The following is a 12,916-nucleotide window of genomic DNA, read 5'->3' as shown; positions in this document are numbered from 1 at the left end:
CCATGATTGGTCATTAAGTAAAAACAATTCACATGTTGGATAAACAATGTGCAAACACATTCCAAAGGGGAAGCAATCAGATAATTATTGTTTTCATTTTTCTCTGAGGTTTCTCAGCTTCCCAGGAGCAGAAATCCTGTGGAAGGGATTTTTCAGAGAATTGTGACAGTGACACCTGACCAAGGGCTGGGGGTGAAGCTCTCAGTGAGCAGCTCTGCCTGTGGGAGTGCTCAGAAATGCCACTCACTCCTCTCTCACCACCTTTTTTTTTTCCTTTTTCCCCCTTTTTTTCCCTTTTTTCCCCTTTCCAGACAAAAGCTAGTCGTGTTTCCAGGAGTGGCTGAAGATTGGAGGAAGAGAATCAGGACCCAGCACCCGCTGTCTCCCCTGTGGACTCTGGGATGAGGGTTTGGAGCATCCAAACAGAACCATTCTCTAGCAAAGTGGGCATGGGGTGCTTTTCCTGTGGGGCATCTGCACTATCTTGTCAGTGAGGGAGTCTATTCTATTCTGCTCCTCTCCTTGCTACCAGAAATTCAATTTTTTTTTTTTTTTCAGAACAGGAAAAAAAAAAAAAAAAACCAAACCAAATGTACAGAGCTTTGGGTGTAGGATATAAAAAAAAATGTATTTAGACATTTAAAAGAAAAAAAAAAATCAATGTATTTATTTGACTTCATTCCGTGTATCAAAAGCACATTTTAATTTTTTAATCTGCCTTTTTTTTTTTTTTTGTTCTATTTTTTTTTTTTTTGGGTAGTGACAGTTCTGGCCCACCCTGCCTGGTGAGGGGACAGGGGGGATCTGTGTGCAGGTGATTCCTCACTGGAATGGACTCTGCACTCCCTGCTGGCACCAAGAGCTACTCATGAAGGTGTTAGGATGGAATTTGTGGCTGGGATTTGTCTGTATCCAGCCAACTGCATGGGAATTGCTTGTGTCACCACGTGTGCAACAGGAATTTTCCATGCACTAAACAGCCAGGCACTTGAGATGGGCAAATTTTCCTTTTCCCCTTTCCCATTCCTTTGCTGGGAGAGGAGAAAAAGGTCTAATTTTGGGGTTTTTTTTTCTTGACTTTGTTGGCTTTGATCATTGTCTCCTTTGTAAAGTGATAAAAAGAAAAATACTTGGACCTGCAGCACTTTTGTAACTCTTCTCTGGATCATAAAAAAAAAAGATAAAAAAAGATAAAAAATGCAAACCCAGAAGTGTTTCAAAGATGTGGGGCAGCTGTGCCCCTGATTCACTACTGAATGAAAAAGGGCTGCCATGGAGTTAGCCACAGGTACTGCTGATTTTAGGGCCAGTAAGTTTTAGTACCTGGAGTATGTCTTGCTGAGGGCTCGGGGTGGGCTCTGGGGTTGTTTTTTTGGGGTTGGTTTTTGTGGAATTTTGCTTTTTTTTTTTTTTTTTGTTTTTTTTTTTTGTTTTGGAAATCATTCGTGCCAATGAGAGGGAGATTGGTGACCTGAGGAGGCTGGAGCAGCTCTGGGCGCCTCCTCAGGCCTGTCCTGCTGGGGATTCCTGCCAGGGTGGGAATTGGGGTGACCCTGGGCACAGCCTGAGCCCAATTCCATTCATTTCCCATCCCCTGGGCTGGATTTCACACAAGAGGGGTCTGACAGCAGGGACTTCTGGATCCGTGCCCTGCCCCTTGAGCTGTCTCCTTGTTTTCCTGCTTTTGTCTATCAAATGAGGGCGAAAATGAATTTTTACTGTGGTGGTTCAAGCTGTCCCCATTGGCACTGGGCTGTGCTGCTCCTTTCAGGTTTTCAGCTCTTTTAAGGAAGGCAAACTGAGCATCCTGCACATCCCATGGACTCAGAACTTTGCTCAGCACCAGGATCCTCCAGCTCCTCTAAAACAAACATTTTCCCTTTGGCTACTGGCAAGAAATCACCTCTGTCCCCTGTCAGAGGAATCCCAGCTCTTGTTTTTGCCCCAGAATCCTGTGGGAAATGAATTCAGGTGGCAGCAGAGGCAGCAGAGGGGGTTTTGCTGTCCTGCTTGGCAGAGGGTGCTTCAAACTGTCCCCAGTGCCACTGGGCTGCTCCTGCCAGGTGGGTGAGGAACACACCCTCTTTTCAGATTTTCAGCTCTTTAAGGGAGCCAAACTTCTTGTCTGCTGGCAAGAAATCACCTCTGTCCCCTGTCAGAGGAATCCCAGCTCTTGTTTTCCCCCCAGAATCCTGTGGAGGATGATTTCAGGTGGCAGCAGAGGGAGCAGAGGGGATTTCACTGTCCTGCTTGGCACAGGGAGCAATTCAAGCTGTCCCCAGTGTCACTGTTGTTGTTTTTCCCCCAGAATCCTGTGGAGGATGAATTCAGGTGGCAGGAGAGGGGATTTCACTGTCCTGCTTGGCACAGGGAGCAATTCAAGCTGTCCCCAGTGTCACTGTTGTTGTTTTCCCCCCAGAATCCTGTGGAGGATGAGTTCAGGTGGCAGCAGAGGTGATTTTGGTGTGGGAGTTGGAGCCAGGAGCCCTTGCAGGGAGGGAAGGGAGGAATTCCTGTTGTTTGAGGAGCGTCACCACTGCCAGGAGCTCCCTGGGGTTTTTTTGGGATGCACCAAATCCTGTAGTGTGGGATTATTGTCAGTATTAACCCAGCACTCAGCCCCTCAATTCCCTGGATTTTAAACATCCAGATTCCCTCTGAGACCCCCTCAGCCTGGAATGCTGCCAGGAGGAAAACTGAAAACAGCCCAGACCTGGGGTTGGACCCCTTTATTCCCCTCACACTCCAAAACCAGGAGCAGTTGTGGTGACCTTAAAGGGTCTAAAGTGATTAAAAGGTTCCCAGATGCTCCCATGGAGCTGCAGGGCAGAGGGAGCTCAGTGTGGCTTTGGAGAATGTTCTGGAAGGGCAGCACGGGTGGGGTTTGGGGTGGCTCCTGCTCTTTGATTGTGGTTGAACACAAAATCCTCGCTGGGTCTCTCCAGGTTACAGAATTCTGTGGTGGTCCCTGGCGTCACCTCTGGCGTCACCTCTGGTGCTTGTGGCAGCAGTAGAGAGCTGGCAGTGTAAATTCACGTTTTTGCCTCTTTTCCCAGAGAATTCCTTTCCAACGAAATTCCTTTCCCAGGGAATTCCCTTTCCCATGGGATTCCTTTCCTGGGTAATTCCCAGAGAATTCCTTTCCCATGGGATTCCTTTCCCGGGTAATTCCCAGAGAATTCCTTTCCCATGGGATTCCTTTTCCCAGTGAAATTCTTTCCCCAGTGAATTCCCTGGCACACCCCAGACCTCACATGCACTATCCAGGATTCCCACTGTTATTTCCTCCTTGAAGCCATAAGATTCCCCCTTATTTTAAAATGGAATTTTCATTTTCATCTCCCCCTGATTGGTTGGGCATTCCCTTATCCAAACATTTCTCTGGAGTTTTTTGTCCCAGCCCCTCATTGCAAAATTAATATTTTTTTTTTCCCCCCTCCCCAAACAGAACAAGGATTTCTTGGTTTGGGAACAAGGATGGGAAATAAGGACATTTCCTGAGGGCTCATTTCACCCAGCTCAGGGGCAAAAGCTGAAGATGGAATTTTCTGGAATGGGAATTGCCTGGTCCTGCAGGAGATCCCACATTGCCCCGGTGGGGTCAGAGGGGTGCAAAGCTCAGGCAGCACCTGGCTGTGCTTGAAATGGGATATTCTGATTTAAAATGGGATATTCTGATTCAAAATGGGATATTCTGATTTAAAATGGGATATCCTGATTTAAAATTGGATATTCTGATTTAAAATTCCATATTTCAGATTGGATATTCTGATTTAAAATGGGATATTCTGATTCAAAATGGGATATTCTGATTTAAAATTCCAGTGTTATTCTGATTTAAAATTCCAGCGTTTCAAATTGGATATTCTAATTTAAAATTTAAAATTCCAGTGTTTAAATTGGGATATTCTGATTTAAAATTCCGGTGTTTCAAATGGGATATTCTGATTTAAAATGCCAGCGTTTCAAAGTGGATATTCTGATTTAAAACTTAAAATTCCAGTGTTTCGAATGGGATATTCTGATTTAAAATCCCAGCGTTTCAAAGTGGATGTTCTGATTTAAAACTTAAAATTCCAGTGTTTCAAATGGGATATTCTGATTTAAAATCCCAGCGTTTCAAATTGGATATTCTAATTTAAAATTTAAAATTCCAGTGTTTAAATTGGGATATTCTGATTTAAAATTCTGGTGTTTCAAATGGGATATTCTGATTTAAAATCCCAGCGTTTCAAATTGGATATTCTAATTTAAAATTTAAAATTCCGGTGTTTCAAACGGGATATTCTGATTTAAAATCCCAGCATTTTAAAGTGGATATTCTGATTTAAAACTTAAAATTCCAGTGTTTCAAATGGGATATTCTGATTTAAAATTCCAGCGTTTCAAATTGGATATTCTAATTTAAAATTTAAAATTCCAGTGTTTAAATTGGGATATTCTGATTTAAAATTCCGGTGTTTCGAATGGGATATTCTGATTTAAAATCCCAGCGTTTCAAAGTGGATATTCTGATTTAAAACTTAAAATTCCAGTGTTTCAAATGGGATATTCTGATTTAAAATTCCAGCGTTTCAAATTGGATATTCTAATTTAAAATTTAAAATTCCAGTGTTTAAATTGGGATATTCTGATTTAAAATTCCGGTGTTTCGAATGGGATATTCTGATTTAAAATCCCAGCGTTTCAAAGTGGATATTCTGATTTAAAACTTAAAATTCCAGTGTTTCAAATGGGATATTCTGATTTAAAACTTAAAATTCCAGTGTTTCGAATGGGATATTCTGATTTAAATCTCCCTGCTCTTAGATTTCATTCTCCTGGATCCAGTTTTTTCTGCCTGTTCCCCAAAGAAATCCCTGGGTTCCCTCCCTTTCCCCAAGGTGCCAACTGACGAGCAGATGTACTGCAAAAGGGATACTGCAGCCAAAACACTGCTGATTTATTTTCAATTAAGTCTTGTGGAGCTCTCTTCATACTAGAATATTTTTATTTTCTTTGTACAACATACAATCATGTACTCTTAACAGAGATTTACTTTAAAGAGAAGAAGAAGAAGGAAAAAAAATAAAAAATCTGGAAGTATTCTTAAAAAAAAAAAAAAAAACACAAAAATCTTTATTAATAATCCTGTATTTTTACTGATCATGTTTGAATGTCTAAAAAGACTTTATTGTTCTAATTATCCAGATGTATGTTTGTAAAATAGCTCTTTTATGACTTAGCTGATCGGGTTGTATGTTTCTGGAATTAAATATTGGTCACTTAAAAAAAAGAAAAAAAAAAAGAGAAATCTGTTTTCAGGACTTGGGAAATAGAAAATTTAAGCGTTTCAAATATCATTAAATAAGCTTAAAGGAAAAGCAGCTTTGTCTGGTGAATTTTTTGGGGGTGGTTTTGCTGTAATTGCCTGGAGTGTTTGAAGGATAAATGATGGAAAAGGAAATTTTTCTAGAGATGGAAGTACCTTGATTGTATTGTTGCTGCTCAGAGCTAATGAATTATTAATTAATTACTTAATTAATTAATTGGCAGAGCACCCAGTACAGGAAAAGAAATCCCCCCTTGTTCCATCAGGACATTCCTGCAGGAATTGGAGCCTTGGTGGGTCCTGCACACCCCTGGCAGGTGAGACCAGAAAGGGAATTTCTGCCCTTTTTAAGGAATTTCTGGTTGCAGAAAGAAATTTAATGATTTTTGGAGTGATTTAATGAATTTTGGAGCAATTTAATGAATTCTGGAGCAGTTCAGAGGAGCTGCACTGGCTCTGAGACAATTCAGCCTGAGCAGGGAGTGCTGCTCTCAATCCCAAATCATTCCTGCCTTCTTTTTCCTTTTAAATCCAACCAGGACCATCATTCAGTTAAATTAATTAATTGATCCTGTTAATTTATTGTTATTTTTAAAAGGAAATTTGTTTTGAAGGTTGGTGTAGAACCCTTCCATGTGATATTTCACCCAAATATTTCTTCATTGCTGTACAACCCCTCCATGTGATATTTCACCTAAATATTTATTTGCATTCCCATTTTTTCTGCTGGATCTTTTTTCCCTCCTCTGGGACCCACCCAGAACTGTAAAAGAGAAGTGAAATTAAAACTCAGCTGTTGAGGGAACCTGTGAAATTTTGGAGCAGGGAACATCTGTGCTGAGAGTTTGGTGATTTCTGAGCAGAGGCTGCTCCCCCTGAATCCCTGGATTTAGTGACATTTCTGTCTTTCCCTTCCCTGGAAGGTGATGACAAAAATAAATCAATTAAAACAACACCAAAATAGGAAAAAAAAAAATCAGTTTTATTCCTAAAATCTCGGGAGCTTTTCCCTTTTTTCCCCCTTTCTCTGTCTGCATCATGAACATGAAGCTCCTTGAGAGATTTCTTTATTACTTTATTATAATTGGTAATCTGAGCTCTGTTACAGTTTCCTAATGATGCTCTTCGTGTTTTGCCTGTTTAAATGTTATTTTATATATTCCCTTTACTGCCTTGCTGTAAATAAATGATTCAAAAACCCTCAGCAGCTCCAGAGAAATCGCAGCTGGGGCTGGGGCAGGGCTGGGCTGCAGATCTGGGGTTGTTCCACATCCCAAATCTTGGAATTCATCTCTCCACAGGCAGGGGAAATTCAGGGAGTCATTTTTGGGTCATTTTTGCGTCATTTTTGGGTCTTTTTGGGGTCTTTTTGGGTCATTTTTGGGTAGTTTTGGGGTCATTTTTGGGTGATTTTTGAGTCATTTTTGGGTCATTTTGAGTCATTTTGGGGTTATAGGAGCTTTAAGGTCCCTTCCAGCCAAACCATTCCATGATTCCATGGGGTTTCTGAGCAGTCAGGGTGGAATTCTGTCCATCCACCTCCCTAAATGATAAAAAACCCCGTTTAATCCATTTGTTCTCTCAACAAAGATCCCTTTGGTATTTGCTGGAAAATATCCATGATTTCCCCTTGTTTTTGTCAACACCTCAATGGATTTTAGGTTTTATTTCAAAATATTGATGGGAGCCTGGTGGAGGATGGAAGTTGTCCAGTCCTTGGCATGAATTTTTTGCCAGTTGGGTTGAGCATTTTGGGGAGAAATATTTCCCATCAGAGCTGGGCCCAGCACTCCCAGAATGGAAAAAAAAAATTTAAAATTTGGATGTGTTTCCTTCAAAGTGTGATCCAGAATTAAATGGGAAAGAGCCTGGGGTTAACACTGAGCATATGCCTGGGTTAAAATGTTGGTTTGAGAAATCTTGAGAAAACAGACACATGTTGTTATTATTAATATTTTAAAATTATATATAAAATATATAATATTTTATATAACATTATATAATTTGTATAATGTATAATATATAATATATATAATTTATATATTATGTAAACTATATACAATTTTATTATATATTATTATAATTCCTATATATTATATAAATTGTATATAATTTATATAATACATAATATATATTATATATTATATATTTTATATATATTTGTATAGTACATAATATATATTATATATAATATATACTATATGTTATATATTTGTATATTATATATATTCTATATTCTATGTTATATAAGATATATATAATATATATCATATATAGACTCTATAAGATATATATAATTTATTATATATTATATATTATATATTGTATTATGTATATGTAATGTATATTATTTATAATATCTATAATATCTATAATATATTATATATGGTATATATTATATATATAATTATATCTATTTGTATAATATATAAGATATATATAATATATTTTATATATTATGTATACAATGTTATATATTTTATATATAAGTTTAAAGATAATAATAATAACAGGTGTCTGTTTTCTCAAGAAAATTATATATATTCTAAATATTATATATATCTATATTAAAAATACTGTTAAAAAAAGGAGGCTGATGAGTTGATATTTATAATTTACTGAGCTTAAAGGGATTTTCCAGCCTTAAAAATACCATTATTCCATTTATAATTTTATTATTCCATTATTAAATGCCTCCCAGTGCATTTCCTGCTTGAGCCCTCCTGCATTTCTCCCCATCCTAAACCAAAACTCCACCATCCTTTCCTTTAATCAGGAAAATAATTCATTTTCCCCCCCCTTTTTTCCTCAGCTGCTGGGAGTTTACAGCTGCAAATCATCGAGTTGGGCTTTTTGGCAGAATAAAAAACCCCAAAATATCCCAGCCTCTCCCTTTCTTGCAGCATTTGTTTGTTTCCAGATGCCTGCAGCTTGTTCAGCGTGGAGCATCTCCCCTGATCAATATTTTAACCTTCTTGTTGATATTTACTCAGAGCTGCTGAATAAACTCCGTGGAGTGGAGCTCCAGAGCGAATCTCCGTTTCTCTCAGCTCTCGGGAGCTTTGGCAATAATTTGCATTATCCGGGGTTATTGTTATGCTGGGATATTAATGAGCACATCTCCCTCCCTTCTGTCTCTCCAAAATTCAATTCAGAGCCCACTTCTGGTGCTGCAGCAACTTCTCAGCTCTGAATTAGCACAGAGAGGAGAGAGCTTTGTGCTTTCCTTTTGTCAGCTCGCTTTGAAAAAACCCTTTTCTCTCCAGTTTTATGAAGATGGGTTTGATGCAGCTCCAGCTGCTTGGCTTGTGATGAGGGGGAGATTAATCCCTTCTTGGTGGCATTTTTTAATCCTACCATCTTTATTAAGTTTAATCCCATTTCTCTGAAAAACTCCACTCCAGAACTGTCCATGTCCCCCTGTGCCTGCCCTTAACCTGTTCTTTCACCTCCAAATACTGATAATTTTTTTGCTTATTTGGTTTTTGGGATTAAATGGGTTCAAAACATTTCAGGAGCCCCCCTGAGTGATTCATCACCATCATTTTGGGGCGTGCATGCAGCAGAAGTCAAATAGCCTCGATTGCAGCTTCTATTGAACTCATCTTTTCTGCTCTGCAATTTCTTTATTGTGCCATAATAAAGCTGCCCCTGTCACTGCTGAGCTCTGCCTCATCCGTCTCCCTCTGCGAGATGGGAGCTGAGGGAAAAGCTCAGGGCTTGGGCTCTCAGCACATCCAAATCTCCCTGTTCAGGTGCTCATTCCCCTAGGACTGAGCCTAGCCTTTTTTTCCTTTCCTTTCCTTTCCTTTCCTTTCCTTTCCTTTCCTTTCCTTTCCTTTCCTTTCCTTTCCTTTCCTTTCCTTTCCTTTCCTTTCCTTTCCTTTCCTTTCCTTTCCTTTCCTTTCCTTTCCTTTCCTTTCCTTTCCTTTCCTTTCCTTTCCTTTCCTTTCCTTTCCTTTCCTTTCCTTTCCTTTCCTTTCCTTTCCTTTCCTTTCCTTTCCTTTCCTTTCCTTTCCTTTCCTTTCCTTTCCTTTCCTTTCCTTTCCTTTCCTTTCCTTTCCTTTCCTTTCCTCCTTTTTCCATTTTCATTTCCTTTCCCTCCATGGAATTATGAGAGCTGGAATTACAAGAGCTCCTCCAGGGGCTCCATGCTTAAAATTTCCTTACAAAATCTGGGATTTGGGCTCTAAGCAGATGCAAAAATCCCTGTTCAGCTGCTCCTTCCCCTAGGACTGAGTCTTCCCTTTGCTGCCTTCCTTTCCTCACTCTCCATGGAATTTTAAGAGCTGGAACTCCATGGAATTATGAGAGCTGGAATTTTCCATGGAATTAGGAGAACTGGAATTCTGAGAGCTGGAATTCTCCCTGGAATTCTGAGAGCTGGAAAAAGCTGTGCTGATGGCAAAAATTCTGCAGGGATTAAAGGTGCCTCCACCCCTCTGACCTCTGCCTGGAAAATGAAGCTTTTATAAACTGCTGGAGATTTAAATTTGGGTGAATTTGCCCCAAAATCCCCACCAGGGCTGGATTTCCCTGAACCTGTTGCAGAAATGAGAGGTCTCCTCCTGAGTCCCTGTCCCAACCTGCCCATGACTCATTTCAATCTTTGTTCCTCCCTTCTCTTAATCATTCCTCACTTGAAAGTCTCTTCATCTTTTATCTCTCATCTTTTGTTTTCCCCACATTTCAAAGAAAGGTTGGGTTTTGGTTGGATTTTTTGTTTCCTGCCTCCCTTAAATGACTGCTTTCCTTTCTCTTTGGGGTGTGAATGGAAGGCGCAGAGCAGAAAACATCCTTTGATGCAGTAATTATGAGGAGGAGAATTTTAAAAGAAGAGCAAAGGGAAAGTGTGCTGGCTGGAAATGATCAGTGCAATATTTATCATTGTCTGAGGGGATGTTCTGTGTGACCTCCCTGAGATCCTGTCACTGCTCCCGCTCTTTGTTTCCCATCCTTAAAGTGCAAAAAAACCCCACATTTAATTCAATATTTCACCTTTTTTAATCCCTCTGCTCTCCCAGGGTTCTCTCACTGTGTTTGCAGCACCTGAGAGGGGCTGGGATCCATTTTTGGGAAGCTTTGGGCACTAAAATCCCCAATCCCATTCCTGGGATGAGGTGGCAGCTCCCAGATGGGGAATGAGGGTGTGGAGCAGCTGGGAGCAGGAATATCCTCCCAAACCCTGCATCAGGATCTGGAAATGATCAGGGCAATATTTATGATTGTCTGAGGGGATGTTCTGTGTGACCTCGCTGAGATCCTGTCACTGCTCCCACTCTTTGTTTCTCATCCTTAAAGTGCCAAAAAAACCCCACATTTAATTCAATATTGCACCTTTTTTAATCACTTTGCTCTCCCAGGGTTCTCTCACTGTGTTTGCAGCACCTGAGAGGGGCTGGGATCCATTTTTGGGAAGCTTTGGGCACTAAAATCCCCAATTGCACGTGGATTCCTGGGATGAGGTGGCAGCTCCCAAATGGGGAATGAGGGTGTGGAGCAGCTGGGAGCAGGAATATCCTCCCAAACCCTGCATCAGGATCTGGCAGATGCCACTCCTGGCTCCTTGAAATTCACCCACATTTTCCTTTTTGCATGGAAGACAAGGCAAACAAACTGTTCCACAGAATGTTCCTTATTTATCTAACTCATCCTACCAACTTCTTGGAGCTATCTAAATATATATTTATAATTAGCTGGGCTTTTTTATATAACTACCACAGGCTACTTGCTCCTCTCACTGCTTCCTTCAGAGCAGCTCTTATCTACAAAATTATCTCATTTGGATGCCTTCTATTACCAATAAAAACTTGTTATGAACCTGGGTGAAAAAAAAATCCCACTCATAATAGATTTATTCTTTGTGTCTCAGTCAAATCTTGACTTTCAGTGCCTTTTATCCCCTGAAATCTCTCAGCTCTGCCTGAATTTGACTTTTTTTTTTTTTTTTTTTTTTTTTTTTTTTTTTTTTTTTTTTTGCAGAGGGGCTGTTATTTACTGTTCTGCTGAAGCACAGCCACCTATGAAGATAAATGTAGCAGGTTTTTTAAATGATTCACTGCTCACCTCCACGTCAGTCTGAGATCAGAGCCCCTCTCGGTGCAGCTGACAGGAAAAAAGGGAATTTTAATTGCTTGGATAAATAACCTGCTAGGAGGGAAGCAGTGGGCACTGCTGGGGGCTCTTTGTTTCTCATGTCTGGAGCTGGAGGTGTAGGATTATTCCCAAAAAAAGCTGAAATTTGGGGAATATTGGGGCAGATTCATCCATGTGCAGCACCACAGGATTTCCTACACCCTGCTGGGGAAGGGTTTGGGGCTGGATGGAGGCACCAAAAAGTGTTTGGGGCTGGATTGAGGCCCTGGGGCTGGATTGAGACCTCAAAGTGTATTTAGGTCTGGATTAAGCCCCCAAATCATGTTTGGATCTGGATTGAGGCCTCAGAAGATGTTTATGACTGGATGGAGACCCCATAAAGTGTTTGGGCCTGGATTGTGGCCCTGGGTCTGGATTGAGACCCCAAAGAGTCTTTGGGTCTGGATTGAGGCCCCAAAGTGTGTTTGGGTCTGGATTGAGACCCTGAACTGTATTTGGGTCTGGATTGTGACCCCAAAAAGTGTTTGGGTCTGGATGGAAATCCCGTAAAGTGTTTGGGTCTGGATTGAGGCCCTGGGTCTGGACTGAGACCCCAAAGTGTGTTTGGGTCTGGATTGAGACCCTGAAAGTGCATTTGGGTGTGGATTGTGAGCCCAAATAATGTTTGAGTCTGGATTGTGACCCCAAAACAGGTTTGGGTCTGGATGGAGACCCCAAAAAGTCTTTGGGTCTGGATTGAGGCCCCAAACTGTGTTTGGGTCCGTATTGTGAGCCTGGGTTTGATTGAGACCCTGAAGTTCATTTGGGTCTGGATTGTGACTCCAAATTGTGTTTGAGTCTGGATGGTGACCCCAAAACAGGTTTGGGTCTGGATTGTGACCCCAAAACAGGTTTGGGTCTGGATTGTGACCCTAAAACAGGTTTGTGTCTGTATGGAGACCCAAAAAGTGTTTGGGTCTGGACTGAGATCCCAAAGTGCATATAGGTCTGGATTGAGACCCTGGGTGTGGTTGAGACCCTGAAGTGCATTTGGGTCTGGATTGTGACCCCAGAACAGGTTTGTGTCCAGATTGTGACCCCAAAACAGGTTTGTGTTTGGACTGAGACCCCAGAACAGGTTTGTGTCTGCTCTGACCTGGCTCCAGGCCCTTGTGCTGCTCTCTGGTACAATAAACTCAAATTTCTGCTGCCTCCCCTGTGCCTGGCTGACCTCAGGGAATTCCTGGCAGGGATTCCCAGTCAGGATCACCCCGAGCCCTGCCCTGAGCACCCCCGAGGGTTTTTGGGAGCCTCAGCAGCTCCTCCCCATCTCTGGGTGCCCTGGCTGTGAGTGGGATCCTCCCCCTCCGTAACACTTGGGGTTTGCAGCCTCACACCAACAGCAGCTCCTTCCCCAAACAGCATTTTCTGGGTCACCAAAGCCTCCAGCTTTGGCAGGGAACTGTGTCACATCACCTCATTCATAAAATGACCAAACTCTATTTTAAACCTTGCTGGGTGCCTCCCTCC

General features: G+C 41.3%; 1 protein-coding gene across 4 annotated transcripts in view; it reads left to right on the top strand.

The window, feature by feature from the left end:
* The window catches only part of ARHGEF12 (Rho guanine nucleotide exchange factor 12), a 92,602-nt gene extending 87,239 nt beyond the window's left edge, over nucleotides 1–5,363 (top strand). For 3 of the 4 annotated variants that reach the window (XM_059488479.1, XM_059488478.1, XM_059488480.1), the window contains one exon: nucleotides 312–5,363. In XM_059488479.1, coding sequence (XP_059344462.1) covers nucleotides 312–322 — 11 coding nt within the window. In that variant the 3' untranslated portion in view covers nucleotides 323–5,363. The remainder of the gene's footprint in view (nucleotides 1–311) is intronic. The other variant, XR_009419966.1, reaches the window with a different exon arrangement.
* Nucleotides 5,364–12,916: the final 7,553 nt, after the last annotated feature.

Source organism: Ammospiza nelsoni, chromosome 24 (genome assembly GCF_027579445.1).
Source record: "Ammospiza nelsoni isolate bAmmNel1 chromosome 24, bAmmNel1.pri, whole genome shotgun sequence".
NCBI classification, from domain to species: Eukaryota; Metazoa; Chordata; class Aves; order Passeriformes; family Passerellidae; genus Ammospiza; species Ammospiza nelsoni.
This window is presented reverse-complemented; position numbering and strand designations above follow the sequence as displayed.